This window comes from Colossoma macropomum, unplaced genomic scaffold, assembly GCF_904425465.1.
Source record: "Colossoma macropomum unplaced genomic scaffold, Colossoma_macropomum, whole genome shotgun sequence".
NCBI lineage: Eukaryota > Metazoa > Chordata > Actinopteri > Characiformes > Serrasalmidae > Colossoma > Colossoma macropomum.
Genome location: NW_023494789.1, coordinates 3969251 through 3981909, shown reverse-complemented (window position 1 = coordinate 3981909; position 12659 = coordinate 3969251). Strand labels below are relative to the sequence as shown.

Sequence of the window (12659 nt, the reverse complement as noted above, 5' to 3'; positions counted from 1 at the left end):
TGTATTTAGTTCTCCAAAGCAGTGCATTTCATATCAAACTCCTTTGAATGTTTACATCTGAACCACTGAATTACACAAAACATTTTGGTGGAATTCCCCTTCAACCAACCACAACTGTACAACTGAAACGCTCAAACACTGCAAATGGACACTGTATGATGCTTCAGATCAAGACTCATCATCGAGTTGCACAGAAATTCACAAGAACCCCAGCAATGTAAGCATAGTCATGTTTATTAAAATGGACGTCTTTACATTTTGTACATTCCACCTACACAGGCATTGATTTACAAAGCAACAAACATTTATAAATACAGTATGTACACACAGGTATATATGCACTTATAAAATACTTGAGTGGACAGAAGGACCAAGAACTCCATCTGCGGTAGTAGTGGGCAGAGGGCTGTAGTTGGACGTTGTCTTTAGGTAGTCGGGGCGAGCCAAGTGGAGATTCGGTTACATGTATGACCGGGATAAAAGCTGCTTGGTAAGTCCAGACGAAACATTCAGGGCCTGGTTAATCAAAAACATCACGGACATGACGATCGCCATAAGAGGTGAAGCTAGATGTCTATTGACGTTCACTCCAACACCTGAAGTGATCATAACACTGCTTTGGAGAAACGAGGGGTCTGTCTCACGAAGCACTTTCAACTGTTATCCTAGGTTTAAATACTCAAACTATGATTAATCCTTTTGTGCAACTTTACATAAAAGAGTGACATTTATGGAGAACAGCCCATCATGTGAAATATAAAGTCAAGGCAGATATATATAGTGCTCAAAAGTAGTGTTGGGACACTCTGAAAACAATGTATGTATTGTTTATGTACTACTTTCGAAGATAAACGTATCATTTATTAATTCATATCCATCACAAAAGTTATAACCAGTCACGTTTTCTGACTGAAACTTAAAGGATCCCGATAATTAATAAGGCAAGAAGAAGTACTGAAGCATTAGTGTCTCTTTCCTTTATGTAGGTCAGTGTTTAGTATTGTACTTAGGTTAGTATTTTGCTGCATAGCTCTTTATTTGGTTGACGGGTAAAAGTCTTCTAGGCATGAAGTGCAGAGTTTGCACAACTCATGCTCAACCAGGCTTGTGAGACGTTCTCTTTCGGATGGTTAGAGCCTGGAAAGCTTTTGAACACGTAGTGAATCTTCATGTCTTCAGTACATTTTTCTCTCTTAATTTTACAATTTTCAGTGCATCTGTAACCGACATTTTATTACCAAGAGATGTGACATTAATTGAGCATGATACGTAGAGTCAGGTGTGTTGGATGATCTGTTGGAGATCTCTGGTTTGAATCGTGTGCATTTGGATTAGTGTCCCAACATTTGCTTTGAAGTAAAATGGGGGGCTGAATTTCCACACTTTCCACAATGCATTAACAAATTTAACAATTCTAATAAAACAAATGATAGAAGTGTCCCAAAACTATTTTTGAACACTGTATGTAAATCTGCAGAAAGAAAAGCACTTAAACACAATTCAGCCACAGCATTGGTGCTTATTGGAGTCATAATTTGTTATATCGCTGCTGGCGGAACAAAACCTTGTATCTCATTTTTTGTCATTTTTCAGTTTTTGATTTAATTTGAAAATGTCTGTTGCCCTTTACGATGTGTGTAAATTTCACGATGAATGGACCGAAAGAAACGGCCCAAAATGACTTGGAAAAAAGTCCATTTGAAAGGTTCCATTGACTTACATTAAAAATAGAATAGGTTACCATTTTGGAGATACAAGGTTTTGTTCCGACAGCAGAGATATTCTTATCTATGTTGTATGATTTATATTTTCAATTTTCCATGTGATTAATGCCAGAAAACCACAGAGGAAAAAGAAAAAAAGTGACCAAAATGGAGAGGAGGGGTCCGTCTCCGTCAGAAGGCTGTCCCTGATTGGTCCAAGAGCTGTTTTGTTATCCGTAATCCTGAACTTGGCTTGGCCTGGAGGTTAGGTGTGCCACAAGCGATTCATCCCATTAAAAAAACAAAAGTAAAAGTAATAAACCGTCACAGAAAATTCTGAGTGAGATCGAGCTGAGCTTAAAAAGTAGCTGGCAAAGCTGGAAGCGCTGCTTCGTGAGAAAGACCCCAGGCACTAGATTTCACAAATAAACAAAATCCTCACAGTGCACATAAGCTGGAATACAAAATAACAGATCTGAAGGTTTGATTTTAATTGTCCCTTTTGTTGCTGTGCACATACTATTTTTGTCCATTTTATGCATGACAGTTTACTTCATTTTTTGTATAATAAAATCTGCAGATGACTACATCCAATAAAATATTCTCAACCAGGCTCTTCTCTTCTGGTGTAGAGCTGGTTCTGGAACAGTTTGTAAGCCTTGTCTTTTTCTTAGCTGGTGGACATCTCCACCATTTCCTGGACCCTCTCAGGTCAGTTTAGTATTAAACCTGTAGGCAGTGTTTATTCTGTGCTTGAGATTTGATAGCGAGAACCTTCTCCAGCAGCTCCATCCTGGGACTCTCACGCTGCTTCATGCCTTCCATAAGCTACACGCATATGCGATAATTTCCGAAAACGTGTTCAAGTATCAGGTGGCACGTCGTTATCTCGCCAAGACCTTTGCTACTCCTAAAAATCACAATGCTCCAGTAAGAAAAATAATATTCTTCATCGTTTTTGATCAGAATTAGTCACAGCTTAGCATTCATAAGACACAAGGAAACCCCGACTCGACCACATGCATGAGGGGAAACCAACCAGGCGTCAATGCTAAACGGGCAACAGAAGCTTTCGGACAGCGCGTCTTCAGTCCAGCCACTTTCATGACAACAATGGCCCTGTGACTGTTAGAAAAGCAGAATTAAATCACTGCCAGTCTTCCATTTACTGTCCAACGGGCAGGAGAGTTTAGAGGATCTTTAAGGATGTTTAAAAATCTTTCTTGCTTATCATATATCTGTGGTTCAAATCAGTCATTGTTCTTGAGATGAGAACATTTTCTCCAATTCCCTTTTATCCAAATTTCAGATTACTTCCGTAATTAAATGTTGTATAGATGTACAAGAAAGCAGTTTCTGTTTATACAGAAATACGGTGCCTGAACAATCTGTATTACTCAAATACATGCCGGTTTCCCTATGGACGCAAAGACGAAGAGCAACTTTGGTGTTACATGAACGAAAACCTTACAGCAAAGCACTTTGCTTACAGCATATACAGACCCTTTTGAGTAAAAGAATTGCTTTTGCTTGTATGAAACCATTTGAGACACCAACCACTGAAGTGCAATGAACTGGCATGACATGGTATTGTACTAAGTCAAGTACTTTAACAGCAGGGCTGCACGATAAGCCATATTATTATCGTATTGCAATAGAAGTTTCCACAATAAACACATTGATAAGGGCTGTGATGAAATTACTGGCACCAGAGTGACGTAATTAGACTGATGGAACGTAGCATTACAGCCTTTTGTGCTGGACTTGAACACTCCAGCACAGAGAGCAATTAACTTAACAATTTAGGTAATGAGCCAATTACATCCCTTTACATTCCATCACATCACATGACTGTGTCAGGCTCCAGTCCTAACAGGCCAAAACACTGCAGACTTCAGCACGCTGTCTCATTAAACACACCTGATTCAGCCCATCAGCTAATTAGCAAGGCCTTCATGAACTGAGTTTAGAGAGTTAGATGAGGGTAAACGCTGATCTCCGCAGCACTTTGGCCAGTTTGACATGCGCACAGCTCAAAAACTACTCCATCCTCAACTACTAGCCTGTAAAAAAGCTACTCTTACAGTGTGTCCCAATTCAGAGGCTGCATTTGAAGGGCAACTGTGCCACAGCGGCGCGGCTAGGCTGTCCCATTTCAAAGCCTCCTTCATATGTGGCTGAGAAATGTGTCCTCCTGTTCCACAGCAACGAAGGATCCAACGGGTGCATCCTTCGCCAGCCAACATAACCTGAGGTTCATTGAGTGCCAGCAAGGATTCGAGAATTGACAGAGAAGCGAACGGCAGCTAAAGAGTTCACTTTTAAATATTAGTATTGGGTTTAAACTGAGGCGAATAGCTGACGAAACAAATGTGTACCAAAAAAAGAAAAAAACAGTGAAGCATCTCCAGCTCTAACAAATGAAAAACTAAACAACTAAAATAAAAGTTTCTGGCTCCATCTTTAAAAAACTTTAAAAGAACTTAACAAGAGTGGCGTTTAGTGCCGCACCAGTAAGGGCAGGAACAGTGGTGCTGTGACACAAACAGGAAATCAGCCGTAGAGCAGACCGTCTTCAGCCTTCACGGGTCTAAGCGGTCTAAGGATTCAGCCCTGAATTGGGACACACTGATAGTTGCAGGGTTTGTGTGTAAAACATGTGAAGCAGTAATGGCTACTGTCACAACAAACCTGCATCACCATAAGGAGCTTTTTAAGAAATATATGTTTATTCCTTTTCTTTAGGCATATATATAAAATAAAAAAAAAATGTACAGTGAAAGCTGTTCAGGGAAAGCTGTTTTTCAGCCTTACAGTGCAGAAAAATTGTGCTTGCAGTTCTGATGCAAGAAGCTATCAGTATTTATTTTGCCTAATAGTGAATGGTGCTTTTATAATTATGCATTTTGATATTTGCTTATAGGAGAGGTTTAGTTACACTGTAAAAAGTTGCTCATCAGATCTACCTAAAAAATTACTTCATGTGGCAACAAGTAAATTAACTAGTTTTATTCAACCTAAATAAATACTTTGAATTAACGATTATTTCAATCAGCGTAGTTTTTTAAGCTGAATAAACCTGGTTAATTTATTTGTTACCATATGAAGTATTTTTTTACGTAGATCTGATGAGCCACTTTTTACAGTGTAGGTTTGTAAGAAAAGAAATCTGTCTCTGCCACTGATTTTATCACAAATTATTGCTGTGATATCCAACAGCTTTTACTGAACATCATATTTCACGTCCATATCGTGCAGCCCTGTTTGACAGTGTCCAAGCCAACAACTGATGCTTATGTGGTTACATCAGATACGATGGTTATATTGTTACATTAACCAGTTAAACACAATCAGTGTTGTGAACACACACGGGGGGACGCAAACAAACACCATCTCATACACTCTCCCACACATTAACTCACTCTCTCCTCCTCTTACAGAGATACACATCCACCTGTAAAGTGGTCTGTGTTGCACGGGTCCTGGGCTGTGTACTCTTACTCAAGATAAGTTATCTGTGCACTCGTCCCTCTGCCTGTCTTCGTCCATCCGTCTTCACCCATATGCTCTCAGCCGTCCACGCCTGGGATCAGCAATAGATGACCCTGCACTGATGCCCATGTCCTGCTAGGTTCATGTGTGGTTGCTGGTGTGGGCGTGGTCTAGCCGGCGCTTTGTGGGCGAGTCCTGTAGCCTCCGAGCAGCACAGAGAGTGTGGACGGGTGTGCCGCCCGGCAGGCAAACACAGTCAGGCTCCCTGAAAGTGTTGTGGCACAGCTGGCATCCCCTCTTTTCCGACACAAAGACTGGGCCGCCCCGATACTTTAGCTGGGAGTGCAGACAAGAAAAAATAGTCAGCAGCAGGAATTCTAGTCAGAGGTTAGTCAGATCAGAGATCAGTTCTGTGCAACTGTGGTTTACTTAAAGACCTCGTCCAGTGAAATTCAAGTTTTTAAATTTGTTATAATGTCAAGGTGGTTTCTTTTTTATGCTAGAATCAGTGGTGGATGAAGTACACAAATCATGTACTTGAGTTAAAGTAGAGATACCCAAAGTAAATATTACTCCAGTAAAAGTAGAAGTTCCTCCCTTTAGACCTCCACTTGAGTAAAAGTACAGAAGTATTTGCCTTTAAGTGTACTTAAGTATTGAAAGTAAAAGTACTGAAAGATTAATTATGACTCTAATGTCCTATTATCATTTTTGTAACAAGACTCATTAACTTCATTAACTCATTTTAGGTGAAAATACTCCAGTGTCTCTCTTGGTAAACCAGTCTTTTAATAGAATGTCATTAATTAGTGACGCTGATGTTTATTAAAATTATCATAAACACAAAACACTGAAGGTAAACAGTTTCCATCAGGTAGAACTGAGTGGCTCTGAAATAACCTTTTGCAAACAAGCAAAGTTTCAGTTTAAGATTTATTTACAAGTTTATGTTTAATAAAAACTTTAAACTCAGATTCACAAATGAGTTTTCCTTCACTAAACTGCATCTGTAGGTCTCTGTTCATAAACATAAACTAGCCAAAACTAATTTACTATAAAATGAAAGTGTTTGTATAAATTCAGAAAAAAAACACGTCAGTCACAACTGCATGTGTGTACATATTTCTATATTGTGGTCTATTTACACATTTAAGTTCCATCATTTATGTTGGAATAGGTGCTCCCAAAATTTTACGCTGCTACAATGACATTGAACCGTGTGCTGCACTGAGCAGCTACATCCAACAGGTCAAAACAAGCTCTAAACAAAGTGACCGCTGTGCCCTGATTGGTCTTACTTTGCGCTTCTTTCGTTTTGACATGTTATGTTTTTATGCACACATAAACCAAAAGGAGCGACAGATTTCTCATAATGTAGTGGAGTAAAAGTGAGATATTTGACTTGAAATGTAGTGGAGTGAAAGTAAAAAGTGGCCCAAAATGGAAAAACTTCAGTAAAGTACAGATACGCAAAAAAACTACTTAAGTACAGTAATGAATTACATTTACTTAGTTACTCTCCACCACTGGCTAAAATACATGAACAAAATAAGCAGTCAACACAATGGCTGAGTATTTCTGCTTTGAAACTGGTGGATTCAGACAGCCAGAATTTCATATGTCACAAAGCTAAGGAAAGAATCCCAGCCACTGGCAGGGTGATGCTTTCCGTATCATTGGCATAACAAAGTGTAATGAGGTAAATCAAGGTCAGGTATAGCTACCTACATGTCGTATTTTACACGCTAAGTTTTGCTTTTCAAAACGCTGGCAGAGACGTGTTGTTTTTGGCTGCAAAGTTAAAGGAGAAAATGTGAGCCTCCCCTTTTACCAAAGGATCTGAAAATCAGAGAACGGGTTCAGTTTGTTTGGAAAAACTGGCCAAACTTCCAGAGAAAAATTTAGGTTTGCAGTAGCCGTTTTCCAGAGGACTGTTTTGTGAATTTTACTCAAAAACAGATGGGGTTTGCCACAAAACATACACTGAAGCTGGACACTCTTCCATCCAGTTATCCTGGGTGCACAGCAAGTATGAGCCAAACGGTAAGTTTGTTTTTCTTGTGTTTTTTCCGTTGACAAAACATCTACAAAGCTGAATTCAGCTTCTTATTACGGAGCTTCTTGTTCAAATTTTCCCCTTCCACCTTAAATGGTTCAGGAGTTATAGTACAATTCAAACAAGAAGGCATGAGGCACCAGAATGTAACTGCTGCACCATTTGAGGCGGACCGAGAAATTTGAACAAGAAGCTGATGGATAAGAAAAGGATTTCAGCCTCGTAACAAATCTGCAATGAGCTAGACAATGGTAGACAACGTCAGCCTTACAGGGTACATGATAATTCACATCAAATGCTGACAGGACACTTTATAAGCTCCTAGTATAGTGTTAGCAAGATAAGGTTAGCTAATTTGATTACATATGGAACATGGAGAAAGCCCTGAAGGCAAACTTCTACTTGCATATGTATAGATCCGCGCACACTGAATGAAGGCAAAGGTGCAGAATTACATCTCAGCAATTTTTAGGGCATTAGGGGATTTTTTTTCTTGGAAAGCATGTAATTTTGATGAACAGAGACTTTTAGGTGTTTCATCAATGCCTGGAGAGGGTCTTTAAATTAAAGATTCAATTTTTCTCATATTTTCAGGGTGAGATTGAGCTAATTAAAAAGGTGCATCAGTCAATTAATTTTTTTCATTACTAGTATAAATAACCTGGAAAATATGTAGAACATGATAAAGAAAATTAATTGTTTCAGAAATTGCATTTAAGCATGTATACTATGTGCCTGAGAAACCCTATTTGGAAAACTGCAGGACAGAGTGGAGGGCTTCTCTGTGTTTCCACTGACGTCCTGTTTGTTATTTTAAAAGACGCTTTGGATTAACAAATTTGGATAACCCCTCTAGTCAGCTGCATCGATTTCCAAAACACAGGTAATAATGGCAAATACATAAGGCTGAAGTTGGCTTCTTATTCAAACTTTCCATTACGCTTTAAATGCTTTAATAGAGAGGTTATTTGCCTGCTAGTGACGGTTCACTAAGAAAACTTGCAGCTCATTAAAATTAAAAAATAAATAAAATAATAAATAAATAAATAAATAACACACACACAACAGCAAAGACGCTCTTAAAACAAACAACAATTGTTTACAAACTTGTAACCCTGCAATCCCCCTATGGCATGTGCCTGTCCCCCGGGCCCTGATGACGGTCACAAGAGCCGGCAGGAAGTCAGGGCCTGAACTCTGAGTGGGGACGAAGCCTGGCGAGGACAGCGGGGAGAGGAACACCACGAGTGGGGGATGGCATGCGAGTCCCGAGCCCTGCCTCCTGGGCGCCGCCTCCGGTCCCGCAGTGAGGCCACTTTTACTTTGCCTTACATTCGACCTGGGCGGCCGGGCAGCCGAGCAGTGGCGGTGACGGGGAGTGTATGAGGGACGAGCAGCTGCACCAAGAGACTGAGAAGTATAGAGCTGAAAAGCTCCAGTGTGGAAAGGACTGAAAAAAAAAGTCTAGCTAGAAGCCACTGAAAAGTGGCCAGTGTATCTTTGGTTTTGTTTGGGTGTTTTTCGTTGTTTGGCATAGATAATAAAGTTTAATGGCTGCTGCAACCCTGAATCCTGCCTCCGGCGTCCTCCTTGAGGCCAGGGTAGCACAAGCTGTGCTACACCACCACCACCCCCCCCTCCACACACACACACAAAAAAGACGCAGCAGTTTGAAACCAGCTCTTGCCAAATGCTGGTGCTATACAAAGAAGTATTTGCAGGACCTCTCATAGCATTATGAGTGAATTAATTACATTACATTGATATAAGTGAAATGTAATGGCATGTCATCAAGATTAACCAAGTACAATGAATCAATCCTATGCTGGAGAGAGAGCAGTACTGTAGCCCTCTCTGATGCTTAATCGAGATGCTGTCTTCAATCTGACTCATGCACCTTTAACTGCAAAGACATTTCAATGACTTTTCTTACTCATCACCTAAGAGTGGCGATAATTTTGAAGCTGGTAGTCATAAAATTTCTGCCAGTATCCAGCCCTGGTGAACACACTAGGCCACTCCAGCAAACTTACCCTGTCATGTTGTAGCTGCAGGTTCTCAGCTCGGGCCAGCCCCAGTGCAACCTGGGAAGTGCGGCGGGCATGTATATTGGCCCTCAGTGCCCCGCACAGGAAAGGACGGAGCAACGTTAGAGACCACGCCTCCGGGAGGAGTTCCAAAACCTGCACGGCATCAAAAACGTCAGCGTGGCGGTTGAGCAAGTCTACGGCCTCCATGGTCTGTGCCCCGCCCGGCACATCTGGGTCCAAATATACGCTCAGAAGCTGGTGGAAAAGCTTCTGGCGGTGGGCTGGGTCATGGTCTTCTGAGGCCCAGGTGCAGTAGTCCTCTGCGGCTGTGGAATTTTTCAGCTGGTGCACCAAAATGTGCAGAGCCTTGTCGTGCTCCTCCAGCTTGCCGTGCAGCGTCGCTCTCTCCGTTAACAGCACCTCCGAGTCCTGGAGTTTACCTGCAGAACATACACAATTAGCTGTGCAACCACAAGCAGACCCTTGTGATTTTCTCTAGGGATGCTCTGAAGATCAAGTTTAGTCTAACACCAATCTGAGTCATTCAATTTGAGCATCTGCTGGTCCAAGTCTAATTTAACTAAGGCTGGAACAACAAATCGATGTTATTGAGAATGTAGATAATAATAATAATAATAATAACAATAACAACAACACCAGTATCAAGAATCCACCCAATATTGTGCTCATTTGCGATGCACCAATACCAACATCCATTACCATTTGACATCATGTGATGTAAACCTAGTGTATGCTGACACGCTAACAAACAAAAGACTCAAGCTGGCAGTGAATGAGGGTCTGCTTGCACAGCAAAGTCAGACGCAAAGTCGTCACTTTACAACATTTCACCTTGGCATATTCCCGTCAGACATACACTGTACTACTTATCCTGTACACAATCACAACCACTTCCTCTACACAGGTGAACAAATGCAGACTAACAAACGGAGGCAAAAAAGCAGCACCGACATTTGATGTACTAAAGTGTGCAAATGCCAACCTTACTAAGTTTGACTGAACTGAACTAAAAGGTATAAATGTTTATATATTTTTTTAACCTCTTCAACTCCTTGAGACCACCAGTGGTTCCAAAACGCACTTCATCATATTCTTCATAACATTCATATTTCATAAGCTACATTCAAAAGGTGGGGGTCGTATGAGAGCTGTAACTGTCTTCTTTCCAGTCAAATAGATGGGTGATGTCATTTTAAACCCTTATAATAAAAGAAGCTGAATTCACAATTTTTTTCCTACTGAATGTCGACCCATTTTTCACAAATCTGGGCTATAAACTATAAACAGATGGCGTCTCTTCAGTGATCTGCTCTGTAAAAATTATTTTTATAAAATAATACAAAGAGCGTCTAAGATTTTTGACTTTCAGCAGTAAATTGTAAGCATATAGCAATATGTGTGATCATAAAACACATGTTCTGTTAATTTGAGGGGAACTTTTACAAAAAAAATAAATAAATAAAACAAAAATGCACATTTATTTCATGCAGTTACTGAATAATTTGCCTTATGGTTTGATCACTTAAATTCAGATGGAAAAAACAAAATATACCCTGGAGAATAAGTTAATTGTCTTTGTATAATAGAATGTAGAGCTGGGTGTCAAACTCAACCACCAAAGGGGTCATATTAAAAAATCTCAACAACTCTGTGGGTGAGAGAAAAAAGAAAGTTTTTATTTCATTTTTAATCAATGTTGTGCTGTAACCCGAACTGGCCATTGTTTATTTAAAATACACAAAAACGTCAGCAGTAAAATACAGACACTTATAATAGACCTTGAAATATTACATGAATACTTCAATTGTTTAGAATTGAGGTGTAACCATTGTCCCATAGATCGTTTTTGGGGTAGAAGAGTCGGGCGCACATTAAGCTGCAATGCATTCTGGGAATCACAGTGCAGTGCACTGTGAAACCGTATCAATATTAACAGAAAATTACTTTAGAAAATACTTTTGCGTGCCAGATAGGATTGCGTCGCGGGCCTGCCTTGTGTTTGACACACGGACTCTAGAGGATAGACTGCTTTGTCCTATCCATGTACATCACCGCCTGGTTTAGGTTCACTGTATAGTGTTGCACAAGTTAGCAAAGCTTCTGTAGCAGTTTTTCATCGTGTTGGCTGAACTACTCGGGTGCACAGCTTTATTGGAGATTATCCATAGACAGAGCTGTCGATGGTCTATTCAAACACACAAGCTGAAAGGAAGGGAATTGTTGGATGACAGCATAAACTATAGCTGAAGTACAAACTAATTAAAGGGGAATTCTGTTAGATGACAGTACAAATTATAGCTGAAGTAAACTCCTGAACTTGGGTGAAGGAGCTGTGTAAGATGACCTTGAGAGGATGAAACAGCCTGGTACAACCAGGTCAGAATGGTTTTTTAAAAAAATGACGTGTGTTTGGTTTTAAGGGGAGCCAAAAAGGGTTTGGATACAATGGGGACTAAGATGATATGGAATTGTGTAAAACGGGATGGGGTGATTACTTTATCAGCCCAAAAGGATATAAAAAAGGGATGCCTCGAGATGATCTTTGCATTGTGGTTGTCCGGGAACCATCTTGCCACTTAAAGCTCAATAAAGGGCCTTTACCTTCCTTCCACAAGAGCTCAGCGGCTGAAGTCTTTTTTTATTCCTTTGTATCCTTTCTTACTTTTTGTTAATATTGTTTTATTCCTTTAATTCTTTTTAAAGAAGTTAGACTACAGATAGTTATTAGGGCAATAACACAGAACATAGAGATACTCATATATGTCTAGACTCTGGGACAGAAGAAACAGCTCTCGGTCGTGACAAAAAACTATAAAACATACTTTACATACAGCTGTACCGAAGTGCTTTTCTGCACTCTTCTCCACTGAAGCGCTACTGGATCCAAGGTAACTAGCATAATGTAGCTAGCTAAGCACTTCATTTAAAATCGTCTAGATTTTAACTATTTAACTATTGAGGTAAACTGAACTCATTTACCCCAACAACTACTAATTCTTATTATGTTACTCATTATGGTATCTGTATCAGCATCAGCAAGCACCAAAAACATGTATATGCATTCAGTCTAAAATAAAGTTGTATTGATGCATCTTTAATAATAATAATAATATATATATTATATATGCTGGCAACAATCTTATCAACTAGTTGACTTGATGACATTTGCGCTTCCCATTTACATCACTTGAATGAAAGTGGGGAAAAAATGATGGACACGACAGTACACGGTTGTGGATGACCCAAAAAGTGAAAAACATGGGAACACTTCACTTTAAAATTGGGTTTCCTGTAAGATGTGTAAAACCAAGCTTACCTGGCATGACAGTACGACTCTCATAGGTAAACAACTAGAGA

General features: G+C 39.9%; 1 protein-coding gene across 1 annotated transcript in view; it reads right to left on the bottom strand.

The window, feature by feature from the left end:
- Positions 1 to 216: 216 nt before the first annotated feature.
- Positions 217 to 12659, bottom strand: part of tgfbrap1 (transforming growth factor, beta receptor associated protein 1) — a 41837-nt gene continuing 29394 nt past the window's right edge. Inside the window, exons 11-12 of the mRNA XM_036569816.1 lie at positions 9285 to 9721; positions 217 to 5531 (exon numbers count right to left, since the gene is read on the bottom strand). Coding sequence (XP_036425709.1) covers positions 5337 to 5531; positions 9285 to 9721 — 632 coding nt within the window. The 3' untranslated portion in view covers positions 217 to 5336. The remainder of the gene's footprint in view (positions 5532 to 9284; positions 9722 to 12659) is intronic.